Genomic DNA, 12,715 nt, shown 5'->3' on the forward strand with positions numbered 1-12,715 from the left:
ACAGCCTCAGTTGTGGGCAGCCGCGGTCGGTAATGGGTGTACCTGCAGGGCGGTGACGGGATGGGGATGCAGTGCACGCAATAAAATTTGTTTTATTTATTTAAATGTTTACTTACCTGTAAAGCTCCGTAATCCATAGATTACTACCCCACACCCTGCCCCTCCCCCTCCCCACATCACTGCCCTGCAGGTACACCCATTACCGACCGCGGTTGGTTGTGGGGTAGCGGAAGGCAACCACTTTCATGTTATATGAGTTTGTAAACTCAGCACCTTTTGGGATTCTATACATCAAGATTTGAGCGCCACACTGGGACACACATTACACGAACAGGCTTACGTTAATAAGTCAAGAAGGTGTGTGCTTTAACAATTACTGGATCATGGGTCAAATCACTTAGTTGTGGTAAATTAGGTACTCCACCCACCAGCAGATTTCTCAGAGGGTGAGGAATTTGAAAACATATTGTTTTGATATATTTTTTTCCATTGTCTGAGGTTTCTCCCTCGCCGAAGACCAGGAGCCACAAGCCAGTATTTCTGATAAATTTCCTGATATCAATAAACTCTCCTTCCTGCTAAATGCCTTTGGGCATCCCAAAAACAATTAAAAACCAAATATGCTTAGAAGAGTCACACTAAGAAGGCCTGTTTGAAGACATATGAGATTTTACTTTGCCAAAGATATATATGCTCCTGGGTTAGTGAGAACAATAAAAAATGTCCCTTTAAGGAAATTTTGCAAAATATGTGAAACTTGATATTTTCTGGTGGGCTGTCAGCCAGCCAATCAATTTGAAACAATTTTGTTACGCAATGATAGATTATCTTGGGATGTACAGAATCTAAAAGAATCTGGTTTTCATATGTCTCTGTGGGTGAATCAAAAGAAAATGAGGCAGGAGAAAGGTACAAAGTAAGAAAGGACAAGACTCAACAGGGCTCCCCCACTTCCACAGGAAATAAAATAAGGCATGAATTTGAAAAAATGCAGTCAAATCCACTTTAAATAAGCAGTCATTGGCAGTAATGTATTAGGAGGTATACACAACAGGAATAGTCTAGCTGGTCAAAGTGCAGTTTTTTTAATCAGGACCAAAGTTGTGAAACTGCCCCTCTGTAGCTTTTTCATTTTAAAAGCCTTTGATGGCTAATTGCTTTCAGGTACATTGGCTCTGGGTTTATGTGAGAAGGGGTGGTGTCACACCAGAGTTCTCTTCACCATCCTGCATATCTGCTATCTCCAGTTCTCTGCATGGTGTTAGAGTACCCTAGAGTCATGTTTGTGAACTGTAGTCACTCACAATGGTCACAGTCTCCACTGTGCTCTACACTCAGCAGCAGTCCCCTAACGCCACCGTTTCTCCAATTACTAAGCTGTGTGGGTGAGGGAGCACGTGTCACCTGTGAATGGGAGAGGAAAAGATGAGTGTGACAGGGCTCAGTCCTAAGAGATGGAGGACTTGGGTGAGAAGTGTTTTTTAAGAGTGACTGATGAAGTAACGAGAAGTAGATTTGGACGAATACCTGCAAACCGAAAATTGAAATTCATGCACAAGAATGCAATAGAACTCTATAGGCTCAAACTGTATGGCAACGGTATTTTTTTAATCTTTTGAGGATTTCATGTTTCAAAAATATTAGTTGATACTGTTATATGTGTGAGTAGTCTGTTTTACAAAAATGTCAACTCTCTTCTCAATTAAAAGAATTCCTGATGCCGAGATAAAAAACTGATAATCTCTGTCCGACCTGACATTGTGTATTGCTAATACTTTAATTTTGTGTTCATTCGGCTAACTCCTCTTTGTTTCCCAATAGTGCACTCTGGCTCCTGGTTTGACCATGTTAAAGGCTGGTACACTCACAAGGATGAGTATAATATACTTTTTCTCCAGTATGAAGACATGGTTAAGGTTAGTCATCTGAATAATAAGCTAATGTAAATAATTTAACAAATGCATGCTACTGCTCAAAGTGTGATTTGTGCATATGCTCATTGTGCAGGATGTTTGCTGAATAACATGATTCGGTTCTTATTACTTGTAAGTCATTCTGATTTTCAACTACAAAACATGAAGCACAACATGAACACTATATCCAAACAATCTACCCAGGTGTTAATGAGGAGGACACATGTTTGCGAGTGCATGCGCAGCTCCCACAACACTTGTGCCAGGGATTTTTTCTAAGGCAAGTCAACTTTTTCCCTATAGTGTCCTTGTCTTGCACTTTAGTAGAACTGACTGAGCTAAATATCAACAATTTAAGAAGCAACACAGTTAAAAGAACCAATGGGCTAAATAAAGTTGGTGAGACCTCCTCAGATTATAAGTGTAGACCTGCACTAACTGATTAACACAGAATGTTTGAGGGAAATAACATTGAGCTAAACTGATTTATTTATTTATTTTTATTTTATATTCTTCTATAGCGCATGAATAGACCCCCGGAGGGGTATCTCCGCGCTTTGCCAGTGTGAATATCCTCAGATGATAATGAAGAGATGAATGGTACATATTGACAGAGGGGGATCAGTTAATGGGGAATAGATGTGTTTTTAAGACCTTACGGAAGGTCAGATGGTTGGTGAGTGTTCTCATCTCAAGAGGTAGGGAATTCCAAAGCTTTGGTCCAAGGTGGGCCAGGGCTCGCCCTCCTTGTCTAGACTTTTTTATTCTTGGTACCTGCAGAAGCTGCTGGTCACCAGAGCGCAGGGTTCGCCCAGGGGCATAAGGCAGGAAGATATTGGCCAGATATTTTGGGCCTTTGCCTATCACACTTTTGTGTATAGTGCATAAGGTCTTAAAATGCACTCGCTTCCTCGCTGGTAACCAATGGAGCTTAGTCAACAGTGGGAGGGAGGGAGTCCTGGGGGGGGCATTGAGGACTACCCTTGCTGCCGTGTTTTGGATTACCTGCAGTTTTTTGAGCTGCCCTTCATTTGCTCCCAAAAGAAGGCCGTTGCAGTAATCCACTCTGCTGATGACTAATGCCTGCAAAAGTGTTTTCCTATGGCAGTCTGGCAGGTAGGGAAACACTCTTCTTAGCATTCCGATAGCTCGGAATCAGTGTCATTGACAAAAGTCAATAGAGGCCAAAGTCTGTCAAATGAAAATTGTGGAAACTGTGGGATGGTGAACATTTCTTCAGACTCATGTGTGGATGACCTCAGACAGGTGTTGGGCATTAGTTAGTTTCATTTGATTTGTTGGTGCTCAGTCTTCTATAGTAGCAGTCGCCTCAGACTGTATCCAACAAAGTCCCCATGGAATTTTGCAGATTCACCCAGATGTCCCAGTGAAGAGTATGAAGCTATTAGAACACTCTCCCAAAGATATGTCTGGTGGCAAATTCAGGACGCATTGGATGAATTTCCTTGGTTATTAGAACTGGGTGAACTTTAAAAATTGGGTTGTAGGTGTTCTTGAATTTCTCTATGAGCTTTGGGTCAATTCACTTGACCTTTTCTGCCTGAATCTAAAAGAATCCTATTCTGAATCATTAACCTTAAGTGAATGTTCAGGGAAGTTTGGGGAAGTTCGAGAATGTTCTGGCTGGTTTTAACGTAATAATAGACATTCTTTGTAAATACCCTTTTAAGTGTATGAGTCAAAGAGAGGAAATGGAGCAGGAGCCAAAAGAAGAGAGGCTATGGCTGTATGGATGGTTAGCAAGAGGAAAGAGTTCTCTGCATGGTTTTTAGATGAGACAGCACTCTTAAGATTCATGAACCTGCTGAGATCTGTGCGTAACCAACACATTTCATGGGTTGACTCATCATATAATTATCTGGAATTTGATCAAATATATTGAGCTGAAGTAAGCATTTGGGTACTTCCATGACACTTCATATGTTGGGGAAGAGTCAGTTACATCTATTGAAGATGATGAAGCCCTTCAGTCTACTTAGGTCCCTAAAATGAGGTCCACTAGGGTATTTTATTTCTCAATGGGGGAAAGTCCCTTTAAAAGTGATAGCTTCAAATTGGTTCCATGTTATGTCTGAAACATTCAGGAACTCCCAATTTTTAAACAACAATAATTTCCTTTCTAGAAAGTATAGTTCCATGTTTTTTTTTTTTTAAACAGATTTTATTAGTCACAGGTCACATATATCGCATAGCTCCGTAACCCGGAGACTGCAGCATACATCAATGAAATCACAATAATGCTGTAGACTTTTAATCACAAACAACAATCCCCCCGCCCACCACCCCCGATTGCGTATATGCCATCCCCACTAAAGGATTGCATGGCCAATGTAGCACACTGAGTCCGTCCAGGACCCCACAGATCACTATCTTCATCTCAATTCAAATATGTACAATGGATCTTTCTTCAGGCGGTGGGTCATGCTCCAATCCCCAATAGTCCGCCCACCTTTTCCAAATTTTAAATGCGTACGAAGGCATCCCCTGGCAACAAAGATTGGCAGCTCTAGCCCCATGCAGAAGTCTACCCCAGATCGCCATGCCGCCAGCGGCGGAGCTCGAGTCGCCTTCCAAGCCCTGGCTACATCCCTTTTAGCCAGCGTAAGACCCAGCAGCAGCAGGTGGCACTTATATCTATTACCCCCAATACCCTCCAGCACATGCAGCAATGCTATTCTCAGCGTGTATGGAAGCTCCCAAGCCAGCACCTCTGACAAACAGGAGAACACCCCGATCCAAAATCTATTCAGTTCAGGACAATCTCAAACTGTGTGTAGAAGTGTGCCCTCGTGCATCCCACATCGGAGACACTCCGGGGAGCCTATCCTTCCCGCCCTCCATAATCTCACTCTGGTATAGTACACGCGGTGCAGATATTTAAATTGTACTAACCGTAGGCGTGTGGATTTGGCGGCTCCAAGTGGGCTCGCCAGAGCCTCCGCCTAGTCTTCTTCCTTGAGGTCGCCCACATCCCCCACCCATGCTGTCCGGAGGCGCTATAAATCAGTAGAGCAATGATGAACTAACATCTGATAAATGCAGGAGATCTTAGGATCTGGCAATGCACCCATGAACACCTTCGCCTCCAGGGGACTAAACTCAGGCAGGGACTCCAGAACCACTAGGTGGGGTGACAGTGCGTGCCTGAACTTTAGATACTGAAAGAATTGGGACCAAGGCATCCCATATTCGGTACGCAGCTCTTGAAAGGATTTAAGTGTCAGATTTGTCATTACGTCCCCAGGGACGATATCCCTATAGAATCTCATCCCTGGAAGCAGTGCAGCGCAGCTGAGGCAACCGCCCATTACTCCACAGAGGCGTTTCCCTGGTCAAAACATTCCACCACCCCAGCCTGTGCAGAGTCCTCCGCCAGACATGAAATACCACCTGTGTGGCCGAGGGAAGGCCCCGTCTTAGCGGCGCGGAGTAAAGCAACATATGCAGTGACCTAGTGCCTATCAAATGGCGCTCCACAGCATACACCGAATCCCCCCCGATCCCTGTACCACCACCCATTAAGCACCAGCAGGTGTGCCGCCTGATAGTAAGAAAGGACATCCGATGTCGCAAGCCCCCGGTGTATGTGGAGAGGAAGCACGTGCGCAGAGCCACGCAAACTGCCCCCCCCTCCCAATGAAACCCACCCAGAGCCGAATTAGCCTGTTGGAACCAATGCGGCGGAAGCAAGAAGGGGTGATTCTGCAATTGATAAAGAAGACGAGGGAGCGCCACCATTTTCAAAATAGCCGACCTACCATAGATTGTTAGGGGCATGCGAGACCACGTCTTAAGATCCTCTCGCGTGCAATCCCACAATGAGGACAGGTTCCGCTCTCTAGAGACAATTGGTGAAGCTGAGAGATAGACTCCCAGGTATTTTATCCCCCCAGGTGCGAGCAATACCGCGGAAGCACAGTCTCCTGCCTCGTGCTGATCATCCAGAACCCAAAGCGTAGATTTGCTCGGGTTCATATAGAGCCCGGAGGATTCGCCAAAGATCTGTATGATTTGCAGCAATCGCGGCCCGACCTATCAATATCAGTGAAGAAGAACAGGACATCATCGGCATATAGCGCTATCTTATCAATAACACCGGGAGCCCATCTAAAGCCTTTGAGCTGAGCATCAATGCGCACCCATGCTGCCAACGGCTCCATAGCGAGTGTGAACAGATAGGGGGAGAGGGGGCACCCCTGACGCATGCCCCGCTGGATCTTAAAGGAGCGAGATATCGCCCCCCCATTCGCACCGACGCCGTAAGATCTGTATAAAGCAGCCGCATGTAGGCAATGAAACGTGGGCCAAAGTTAAGACTTCTCAATAATGCAAACAGATACACCCAGCTTAGGGAATCAAACGTCCTATCCTTATCTGCCAATAAAAGAGCTGCTGTCTCCAGGCCGATATTGCAACATGCACGCGTCTGATATTATGACGGGTTGCCCTTTGGGGCATGAATCCGGCCTGGTCCGGATGTACCAAGTCCATTATATGCTGCCTGAGCCTGTTTGCCAGAGCCTTAGCCAACACCATGGCCTCAATATTAAGAAGGGAAATGGAGCGATAGGACTCATGCCGCTCCGGAGGCTTCCCCGGCTTAAGAAACCCTACCACCTCCGCATGCCTCCAGTCTGGAGGAAGCGAGCCACTTTCCCATGCCTCCTCAATCCCTGGTCTAAAGTGGGGACCTAACGGCACAAAAAAGCTCACTCAGGAAGCTACTGGGAACCGGCGCCTTCCTCGGGTGCAGCTCCCCCAAGGGTGTGCCAAAGTTCGTCGTCTGACAAAGGTCGATCTAGCCTCTCCCGTACTCCATCCGATACAGCCCGGGGGGGGGGGAGATTGTCTATAAACTTCTGGACCGTCTCCTCAGGGAGACACTCCAGGGGTGCATATAAGCCCTCATAGTACGCCACAAAACTCTTGCCGATGGCTGGGGCCTCAACAATTGGTGCCCCCTCTAGATAAAGGGTCCAAGGCAACGGCTGGGCATGCAGGGAACCCTGACAAAGGCGGTGGAGCATCTTGCTGGATTTACCTCCCCATTGATACACCCGACTGCACGTAGCCAGCCAGGCCTGCTGCGCCTCATCCATCAGAGTCTCGGAGTATTGCTGCTGGGCCAATATAAACTGTCTCCTCGCCGGACCTCCATCCGCCTTCCGGCTCCTGTGATCTAACGCCTCAATATTAGCCTTCCGGCGCACCAAGTCCCGCCGCCGCACCTTCTTTGCCGCCACGCACCACGAGATATCGACACCCTGCAACGTCAGTTTCAATGCCTCCCAGAGAGTCGTGGGAGAATCAACGGACCCAGCATTAACTGCAAAATAATCCGCTATGGCCTTAGTCAAGCGCTCCCTGTACTCCTCCCCCTGGAGGTGCCACCCCGACATACGCCACCGAATCGGCTGCCGTCCCGGACCTAACCGAAATGTAAGTGCTACAGGCGAATGATCAGAAAAGGCCCTGGGCAGTATATCAGTTGACAATACCTTATAGGCGAGTCCCCTGGGAACAAAGATATAATCCAACCTGGAGAAGGAATCATGCACTGCAGAAAAGTATGTGTATTCCCTATGATGACCATGCATATGTCGCCACACATCCACCCAGCCTGCTTATTAAAAACCAGCAGGTGCCCACCCCGCATTTCTGGCTTTATTAACATAGCAGGTGCCCACCCCGCATGGCACAGCACTTAGGAAACAGCCCAAAAATCACTGCTGCGGCCCGAGTACGAGCGCATCTTAAACGCTATTCAAAATTGCCGCCTTGGTGTTAGTTGAACAAGCGGGAGCCCACCCCACACTTTGAAACTGTCAGGGAAATCACTGCCGCAACCCGAGGTCACGTCGAGCACCCAAGAGTCAACAGAGAGTTCGCTCTGTGGTGGGGCCTCCCGGAGGCGGAGGAGAGCCCAGAGTGCTGCCGCCTAAGGAGAAGGCTGCGTCTCCGAGTTTATCCTACCCGCTCCGCACCATGCTACCTCGTTTCTAACATCGGTGTTCAGCGGTGGGATAGGACTTGTGTTTGCACAGTTACATGGTGACAACTGGTGGCACTACACATTCTACACGTAGAGTAATCACAGGTTTTTGGGGATTATTGTTGATCCCTGAAAGTGGCATTTTGAATTGCGCACTCCTGTAGCAGCCCTTGCATCTAGGCCCCTTGTCTTGCACTGCATCTTGGTGTCTTGCCAAAATGGAATCTGCCTTTGATTTTGACCATCTGTTCAAGTACAGTGTGTTGGAGTTGAGGCGGTTCTGTGAGGAGAGAGATATATTAGTAAGTGGGTCAGACACCAAGCCAGGCCTTCAGGGATTCCTGATTAAATGGCAAGAGGATGAGTGGGACAGTGAGCACTATGAGCAAGAGAGGGCCCTGGCCGTGTGCCAGGAGGGTGGCCCTAAGGATCGTGAACAGGAGGTAAATGATGACAGGGTGGGGACACCAGTAAGTAGTGAGGGCCCCAAAGATAGGGAGTCCCTTGCTTGGTCCAGTCTCGGGTGCACTGCCCCATCCTGTTCACTGTCCCCAGAAGAGTGGGTAGATAGGAGGGAAGAAAGGGAGCATCAGCTGGTGCTGGAAAGGCTCAAAGTTGAGCGAGGGTGGCTGTGGGTGCAAGAGAAAAAGCTGGAGACTGAAAATGTCCTTGCACAGGAAAGGATGGCTGAGGCAGAGAGGGCCTTGGCCAGGGACAGACTAGCTCAGGAGGGTAGGTTGTCCCCTGAGAGTGGTTTCTGTGGTCTGGATTTACCAGTGAGGGTGGCATCCAGTGGTGACAGTGAGAGTGAATCCAGTGTAGAGAGTCCCACTCCAAGTACCCGGAGCACAGTGCCTGATTCCCAGGAAGAGGGGGACAGGTTGGAGTTCAAGGGTATTGGAAAACTGGCTCATCAGTGCTGGGAGGAGTTTTTAGAGGTGTGTTGGACTGCACTACAGGATTGGATGGTGTGTAGCGCGGTGAATGATTGGGAAGGGCTGTTCCATGTAGTCATCAAGGAGCACATACTCGACAGTTGTTTCCCTAGGTTACGCCAACACCTGTTTGACCGTGGGCTCTCCAATCCCAGGGAGCTTGCACGGGAGCCAGACCTTTGGGTGAGGGCCAGAGAGTCTGAGGAAGCATTGGGGAGTGATCCTGAAGGGGAGTGGCTCAGGGATCTTCCAGCCCAGCAAGGTGGGAGAGATGCTGAATAGCCCAGCTAGGTCCGAGTGTAGGTAGAGGGTTGTAGGGCCTCACATTCGGTCTCCTAGGAGGGGAAGTGAGACAATAAGGTGTCCCGAGGTGCCCCAACCGCAGCCTCAGGGCCTGGAGAGTTCCATAAGGGAGCTCCAGGTAGGGAGCCTAGGCTGTCCTGATAGGCCATCCATGGAAGGGGAGCCCCTAGTGTCAGGAGAGCCTGGGTGTCTGTAATCAGAGCTCCAGGGGTTCTGGGGTCTGCTCAGTCACAGGGTTTAGATCCTGGGCAGGGATGCCAGGTTCAGGGACTGCCTCACCCGGCGGGAGGGACGTCTGTAAGCAGTATCCCCCAGAGTTGTCTTCAAGGGAGGGACGTCTGTAAGCAGTATCCTCCCATAGTTGTCTTCAAGGGGTACTACTCCAGTTGGGAGGGTGTGGAACTCGCCTCTGGCACCGGTTCAGCCTAAGGGTTTAGACCCTGGGTTGGTGGATCAGGTGCAGGGTCATGGACATGGACGAGTGAGAGAGTGGTGTTCTGAGGGTGCCCGCATAGGAAGAGAGGGCGAAACCCCAGAAAGAGAGGTAGGGGAGGACTGCTGGTCAGCCTGAGGGTGCGTACCCCAGGGAAGAGGACCAGTGGCAGTTTAGAACCGCACGGAAGAGAAGTAAAGTGGTCAATGGGTACTTTGGGCCTGGGGCTACTGCCCCCTGCTCTGTGAGACAGCAAGGGCCAGAGACATCTGGATGGCCTAGGAGCCGGTCCCGGCCGCAACCGAATAGAGAGTAACAATGGGGTGGCTTAGTTGGTCCAGGGAGTTTTGACAGAGGGAACCACCTGGGTCCAGAGTGGCAGAGAACCTGCGGGTGCCCCTGCAGTTGCAGGCCTGCATCCATGTTTTCTCGCCCTCAGCAGGTAAGCCCATCAAGGCAGTGATTGGTCTACCCTGGCCTTTGGCTGGGAGGGGGTCGTATTGGACTTGGCCCTGCTTCGAGGGTCATCTTGAAACTTTTTGCTTTCCCTCTACCCCTCTTGCTGTATGTGCGTGATTGAATGCCGTGCAATGGTGTGCAGAGGTTTATTTTCACCAGTGAAGGAAATGTTACTTTTAAAATGGACGCCATTGCTGTATGGTTTGTGCCGCCTGCCTGCGGTGGGTTCTCAGTCTAGTGCACAAAGTGACAGGGTGCCCTACACCTCCCCATAGTGTCAGTTGGGAATGGAACTGCCAGGAGCCTTCTAGAAGGTTCTAGCCCTTTCTGGTAGGTGGTACATATGGGGGGGCTGTGCCTCCATGTGACTAACTGAGCGATGACTTTGAGTTGGAGGGGACACTCTGCCAGGAGGCACCGCCACAAGGGCCTGCGTGCTGGCCCCTGTGCCAATCTGTACCCCTCTGCTGTCCACAGGGCTAGTGGGAGACTCTGCTGGAGTGGAGACTGCAGCGCTAGCAGGATTGCTATTGTAATGGAGGTTGTCTGTTCCTAGGAACTGCTGCTTCAGGTCTGGTGAGCCGCCCTACTGCCTGCTGATCTTGCCCTGCCTTAACTGCCTCCTGGCCCCTAGCGCCCCATGAGCGCTATATCTCCAGTGACTATACTTGCCTGCCTACCTAGCACTGGGGAAGCGCTACAACTTTATCCCTGCATTAGCTGTGCTTGGCTTGCTGTCTAGCGCCTCGTGAGCGCTGCCTCCAGCACATGCCCCAGAGAAGAAGGTGTGTGGATCCTGCAGCCCGTGCCGCCAGGGAGAGTGTTTTATTGTAAAAGTACAGCAGGAGCCTACCCCGCAATTGCCTGCTTATTAAAAACCAGCTGGTGCCCACCAAGCATTTCTGGCTTTATTAACATAGCGGGTGCCCACCCCCATGGCACCACTCTTGGGAAACTGCCCAAAATCACCACTGAGGCCCGAGCACGAGCGCATCTTAAATGCTTTTCAAAATCGCCGCATTGGTGTTAGTTAAACAAGCGGGAGCCCACCCCGCACTTTGAAACCGTCAGGTAAATCACCACCGTGACCCAAGGTCTCTTCGAGGGCCGCCGCACTGCCTGCGGCGATCCGGTAGGGGAAGGAGTGACCCGGAAGCCAGGCGGGAGTCTACCCCACGCTGGCCTAGCACCCAAGAGTCGACGGAGACTTTGCTCCATGGTGGTGTCTCCCCAGAGGCGGAGGAGAGCCCTGAGTGCTGCTGCCTAAGGAGAAGGCTGCCGGAGTCCAGGCGGGGATCTTGCTTGTGAGGAGAGCCCCGCGTGTTACCACATCAGCAGCCCCAGAGGAGTCTGCCAGAGAGGCCTGGGTGAAGTCCGGAGTCGTCCCAGGTAGCGTGGCCAAGAGGAGGGGCCACCTGCCAGCGCCTGGATCTGCCTGGAAGCCCCGGTGAGTGGGGCAGCCTGCATCTGGGGACTGGGCCTGCTGGAGACACCACCGAGCCCGCAGCCAGAGGAAGAGTCCCGGTGAGTGGGGCTCAGTCCTCTAGTGGTTGGGGTGTGTCGGGCACATTGCCGGTGCCCGCCTCCTGTGCCAGCGCTCCATTTTTCCTCAGCGGTACCGCATTTGCGGGCCGCTGCAACTATTACGGACTCTTGCTTTGCTGTTTTTGCAGCCAGCCCTGATTTTGCAGGACCTAGGGCATTTGAGCCCCTTGTGAAAGATCCATTGGCCTGGGTCCGTTCTGGGTGTATGCCCTGATTATTGCCTAATGAGATGACCCATGAACTTATGTTGAGGCTGATGTGCTGCATAATGTGTGTCCATGCCTGACCTACTAGGGCTATGCCATGATGTATGTATAATGTGTTCCATGCTTACATTGCTAATGATTTCTGTCTCATGCTAATGGGATTTATACCTAATGGTTTCTTTCCCAGTAATGCTTACATTATATTGGTGTTTTGCCTAGTGTTTATGCCCTCAAGGATGCCTAATGCATATGGTTAGGCCTAATGTGCATATTTAATACTTTCATGCCATGTTAGGATGCCTTTATGCTCGCACGGTTAGGTATAATGAGACTGATGTTAATGAGGTGATTTATGCTCATGATTTGTGCTATAGGATACGGCTGACCTACAGTTTTCATATAAGGTCCTAGGTTCATGCCTACTGCCAATGTAATCTAAACTATGTGCCTGGACTTGCCAGTAGCTACTGGCTGTTACTCACCTAATGCTGATGGACTTTACATGTATTATTTCTCTGTACAGGTGATGGTTCGGGCAGTGGCCCAATTTGCCCTGCTGTTTAAATAGTCCCCCTGTAGACTGCTACCCGGTGCCGGTTGGAACAGTGTTACAACTGTGATTACCTTATGACGTGTTCTGCATAATACAAATGCTGTTTTTTCACCTAACCTGGTGTGGTCTCGTTTTGTAGTGTGTCACCTGTGAGTGTACTGTGCAGATGCTTTACACAATGCCTCAGAGTTTGGCCTTCCTGCTCCGCACCACGCTACCCCGTTTCTAACAGGCATACAGTGGAATATCATAGAAAGGATTGTGGCTTGACGTACAGTGGAATAATGTACAATGGAGTGGATTAGAGTGGAGATGCATACAATGCATACAGTGCACTAGAGCTGTATGCAGTGGC

At 49.6% G+C, this 12,715-nt stretch overlaps 1 protein-coding gene across 1 annotated transcript in view; it reads left to right on the plus strand.

Moving 5' to 3' along the window:
- Positions 1 to 12,715, plus strand: part of LOC147707981 (amine sulfotransferase-like) — a 226,258-nt gene that overhangs the window by 87,166 nt on the left and 126,377 nt on the right. Inside the window, exon 4 of the mRNA XM_086925691.1 lies at positions 1,822 to 1,916. Coding sequence (XP_086781817.1) covers positions 1,822 to 1,916 — 95 coding nt within the window. The remainder of the gene's footprint in view (positions 1 to 1,821; positions 1,917 to 12,715) is intronic.

The sequence above is a fragment of the Lissotriton vulgaris genome, chromosome 6, assembly GCF_964263255.1.
Source record: "Lissotriton vulgaris chromosome 6, aLisVul1.2, whole genome shotgun sequence".
Taxonomy (NCBI): Eukaryota; Metazoa; Chordata; class Amphibia; order Caudata; family Salamandridae; genus Lissotriton; species Lissotriton vulgaris.